The 4,953-nt window shown below is 49.5% G+C and overlaps 1 protein-coding gene across 1 annotated transcript; it reads left to right on the forward strand.

Annotated features, from left to right (window-relative positions):
- Positions 1–211: 211 nt before the first annotated feature.
- Positions 212–1,312, forward strand: GPR88 (G protein-coupled receptor 88). Its single transcript, XM_077825262.1, has one exon. It carries the CDS (start codon positions 212–214, stop codon positions 1,310–1,312), a length of 1,101 nt encoding a protein of 366 aa, XP_077681388.1.
- Positions 1,313–4,953: the final 3,641 nt, after the last annotated feature.

Raw genomic sequence — 4,953 nt, forward strand, 5'->3', positions numbered from 1 at the left:
GCTGCCTGCTCTGAACCATCCTTGCTAGCTGCCTGCTTTGGATTTTGCATGCTCTGAAACATGCCTGCTGCCTGCTACCTGCTGTGAATCCTCCTAGCTGAATGCTCTGGCTTCTCTCTGCTACATGGTCTGTGTCTCGGCTTCACAGCCTCCTGACCAGATAAGGATGGGATTTGCCCAGAGGAGTTGAAGCTGAGCTGCATTCAACAAGATGCCCAACCTTTCGTCCTCTTCTGTCTGGAGTCCAAGCTCCTCTCTGCTGCTACTGTGTGAAGAATCCGCGGGGACCAGAATCTCCTTGTCTCTCATCTATTCACTGTTAGCCCTTGTGGGGACCTTATCCAATGTGACGGTCATTTACCTGGTCTTCTCCTTCAAGAAGCTACAGACCACCAGCAATGCCTTCATCGTGAACGGCTGTGTAGCTGACCTGAGTGTCTGTGCCCTCTGGATGCCGCAGGAAGCGGTGCTGGGGCTGTTGCCCCCTAGCTCCTCCTCTGCTCATTCAGCAGGATACAGGCTGCTGCGGGATGGGCTCCTTGGCCTTGGCCTCACTGTCTCCCTGCTCTCCCACCTGCTGGTGGCCCTCAACCGGTATGTGCTGATCACCAAGGCACCCAGCACTTACCTGGCACTTTACCAGCAGAGGCGCACAGGGTGGATGATCGGACTTTCCTGGGCACTTGCCCTGCTCTTGGTGCTACTGCTGCCTGGGCTCTGGACACAATGGCTGTCACAGCAGTCATCTCAGCGGGAGATCAGCAGTGCCAGCAACAGTTCACACTACACTGCCCTGCTGGTAGCACTGGCCGTGCTCAGCCAGACCATGCTGCTGCTCCATTGCTACCTGGGCATCGTGAGACGGGTGCGGGTCAGCGTCAAACGGGTCAGCGTCCTCAACTTCCACCTCCTGCATCAGCTGCCCTTCCCTGCTGCCCCACTGCCTGCCCGCCGGGTTCAGCGGCGCCTCAGCAGCGTCTCCGTGCTGCTCCTGTGCTGTGTCTTCCTTCTGGGCACCCAGCCTGTGGTCTGGGTGAGCCTGCTAAGCTTCTTCCTGCAGTCCGTACCCCGGGCATTGCAGGTGACCAGCTGGCTGCTCTTCTGCTCCCTGTCTGCATTCAACCCATTGCTCTATACCTGGAAGAATGAGGAATTCAGGCGCTCTGTGCGCTCAGTGCTGCCCAGAGGAGAGACCCCAGCTGTAACTGTGGCAGCAGCAGCTGCTGCCTTCCCCACAGTGTCACTGCCTTGCCAGGAACAGTTGCGGCAGGGTACCAAAGTTGAGAGCCTGGGGAACCTAGTGCTCCAGTGATCTGCTTGGGGATTGCATTCACTTCCAGGGGTGGCATTTGACACATTTGGGATGAGTGTGAGTGTAGATGACTCACAGGACTGCACAGCAGAATCCTCCACTCCCTATGGGAAAGACGTTGAACGCTGCCTTACAGACACAGCCAGGTTAAAATGTATATCAAACCAATTTCCTTCCCTGTGTAATCGACATCACCAGGGATTTACATGAGATGAAAGCATTTTATACCTCTAAAGCCCCTATGTCATGCTGTTAGTTTCTTTTGCATTTCTCTCAGCTTGGACAATGCCACTTAGACTTGTTTATGGTCGGTTTCACTTCACTCTCTGAGTCTTTTACTTTAGCAGGATGTTTCTGTGTTCGGGTTGCAGATGTAGTCTTGTAAAAATATTTCCAGGGAGACTCTTCTACAGGGTCTGGGGCTGCTCAAACCCCCTCACCATAGGCTGGTGCATCATAGGCAGATTTAAATGAGGGCCTCAGGGTTCTAGACAGGCACCCAGAAGTTGGGATAGTGATGCAAACCTGGGGCAGCCCCCATAACCCTCCATCCCACAAACCCTCGGCACAGCCGCTTGGGTGGGTGTCCCTGAAATGTGTTTGGAGAAGGGCAGCAGGTTCACTCCTCTGCTTGCAACTTAAAAGGAGGATGTTATGCCCATTCCCTCTCCCTGAAGGTCTGTGGGGCTTCTCCATCTTTCTCTCCCTGCCCACCCCTTTGAGGTTCCTCTCTCCCTTCCTATTGAAATCCTATTTCTCTACTCTTTTTTTTAATCCCTCTTCTTCTGTGAATTAGTTTTTTTTCTCCTTCTGTGCCACCAAATTTGCCCTCTCCCCCAAGTTTTACTCCCTGCCCCCTCTTTTTTACTGCAGCAACAGGGAGACTGAAAGTCTCTGGTCAGCACAGCTAGGGGACTAGGAGATGGGGAGTTGGTGTTCGTCACACCTGCTCTGTAGCCTGGGACTTCTCACCCCCGCCTCAGCCTTTTCTGCTGGTGCCTTTAGTGCACAGAGGCAGATAAGCCCTCAGTCACAGGCTGCAGCCTGCCTTCCCTGCACAGCATTATCTAATTGCTGCAATTTTTTTTTAAATTGCCTGTCTGGTGCAAAAGTTAGAGCCTGCAGGACTAGCTTTAGAAACAAGGACAATCCTGGCCAAATTGGGATAATTGGTAAATATGCTTCGGCATGTAATTCCTTTCTTAAAAAAACCAAGACGTTCCAGTGAAATAAACACCCATCCGAACACCTCTACCAAAGACCTCTAGTGAGGATCCGCTTTGCAAATGCTTGTTTCTTATAAAATGTAAAGAACCCTGACAATATCTCTTTAAAGTGACCACAATGCTCACTCCATAATGCTCACTCAATCCAAATCCCACCATTCCCAATGCACTGGAGATGTTTATGCAGAAGTTAGTTACTATCTCCCACAATCTAAGGAATCCAAGAACTGCTTCCGTTAGCTCCCACTTCTCTCCTATGCTCTCCAAGAAACATCCTCCTTGTACTTCCCATTGGAGGTATCAGGGATGGAGAGGAATAAATTACATGCTGAAACTCTTATATTAATGGAAAAAAGTCTGTTTTTTAACATAATTTGCTTTGGATTTTTTTGGACAGCTCTTTAAATAAAACAAATTTTGACACCTATCTCTGCCTTGGGAAATTCTCTTTGATCAAAATATCCTACAGGTTCTCTCTCTGTTTGTAGTATTATAATCTGTCCAACTATTTATTTTCTTGTGTTAGTAGTTCTGGCATATAGCTCATGACAGCACAAATAATGAATTAAACGTTGGGTAAGTGATGTAGCTGCTCTATCACAGCAGCAGCATCCAGAGATGTTAAGGTCATCTGTCCACCACCAAGACGATGAAGAGGGCAGTCCATAAGCAGATGGCACACTGTTTGTTCTGGGGTGCCATGCCCACAGGGGCGGGTCAGGGAGCTCAAGAAACCCCAACGGTAAAGATGTAAGTTAAACCTCCCATGACCCAGGAAGGTTGTGTCTGATGTACTGTCCAAAAGACTCAGGAAAGGAGCACCTTGACTTTAATTGGCCTTTCTGATGTGGCTTTGAGATGAAATTGTGAAGTAAGCTGACTTGCTAGTTACCTGTGTGCAGTAATGTGTCCAGGGCCCTGCCTTCAAACCTAATCCCTGGAGAAGCAGTGACAGCCAGGATAGGGAGGTTGGAAACTGGAGTTGTCCAGGTCACATGAGTGGTGATACGAAGGGCGGAGTTGATAGCTGAATCCAGCTTGCCACAGTGATGACTGGAGCCCCATTCTACCACCAAGAGTTCAGCAGGTGCGATAATTAGGGCGTGTTAGTTTAGTCAATTGGATACAAAACCACAGTAGTGTTACAAAGGGATTTTACAGTTTGGGCCAAGCTGGAGACCACAGACACAGTGGATGGATTCTCTAGTATTTTAGGGGGCGGGGGCACTAAATCCTCCCACTCAGGATACAGAGTGGCAATGGAGCTTTCTGGTAGCCGCTACTGCAGCCTCTACACTTCTTCTGACAGTGGACGTAGAATCCTCTATTTTACCTCCTTTCAAAAAAGCAATTAAAAAGCTCCCTTTTCCCACAAGGACTGTTGTCGTAATGCCGTCCTGTGGAGATGCTAGGTTATAATGTGAACATTATCATCGCAGGTGCTGTCTTGCAATGAGTGCTGATGGTAGCCCCTTCCCAAGTCCATCGGTGCTGCTCATTCAGACTGCCAGAGTTGCTGCAGAGCAATACAATGCACTTCTTCCCACAACTCCACGTACCGTTTGGTTTAGCAAGTTGTCTCCATTGATTGCCTAAATCTTGCAGGCTAAGAATACAGTACGGAGCTTATGTATGTGTGTGTGATCTTAACAAAGGTACAACTACATCGATTTTAATGTGGTGGGGACCAGGAGTGAAAACTCATGAGTCATGCAGCTATGCGAGAGGAAGAGCAGCAAGATGGTAAGACCTTGGGGAAGGGATGATAAGACAGCCTCCTCTTCATCTGCTGTGGCTACAGCAACTGAAAAGTTTGCAGTTTACAAAGCTCTGTGAACTTTGCTTCCCTCAGCTCAGATGGTTTGCTTTGAAGTACGCTTGAATGGCCCCTCTGCTACAGCAAGACCCATGGCGTGTATCCTGTGCTCAGCTGAAAGGCTAAACTGGTAGATATGGGGCCTACTGAGCCTTCCGGGGAGGACTAAGAGGGAACAGGGAGGGAGATCCTTGGGTCTTCTCCTCCCACCCAAAATATGTCACTTGGCTTCTATGTGAAAAGGAAGAGTGAAAATCATGTGAAATGGGAGACCACAGATTGTTGTACATGAAATGCTAACCACAGATCTGTCTGAGACTATTAACATTGTTATAGAGGCCAGAGTACTCACCTGACAGACTCAGTGGGACTAAGAGGAGAGCAAGGTAACATGAGTATAGAATGTCTGTGCTTCACCACCACTATTCCCATCTTTTCAGCACCCTCTCTGGGGGAGCGGGAGATCCACTGTGTCTCTGCTGCACCCTCTCTGCCAAATGTGTCACCATCCTTCTTGCTAGCGAGGGCTGGGAGGAATCTCTCTCCAGTGGTCCCTCTTGAGCACTGCCAAGTACTCTGCCACCCAGGGCTGAGCACTC

This window comes from Eretmochelys imbricata, chromosome 8, assembly GCF_965152235.1.
Source record: "Eretmochelys imbricata isolate rEreImb1 chromosome 8, rEreImb1.hap1, whole genome shotgun sequence".
Taxonomy (NCBI): domain Eukaryota; kingdom Metazoa; phylum Chordata; order Testudines; family Cheloniidae; genus Eretmochelys; species Eretmochelys imbricata.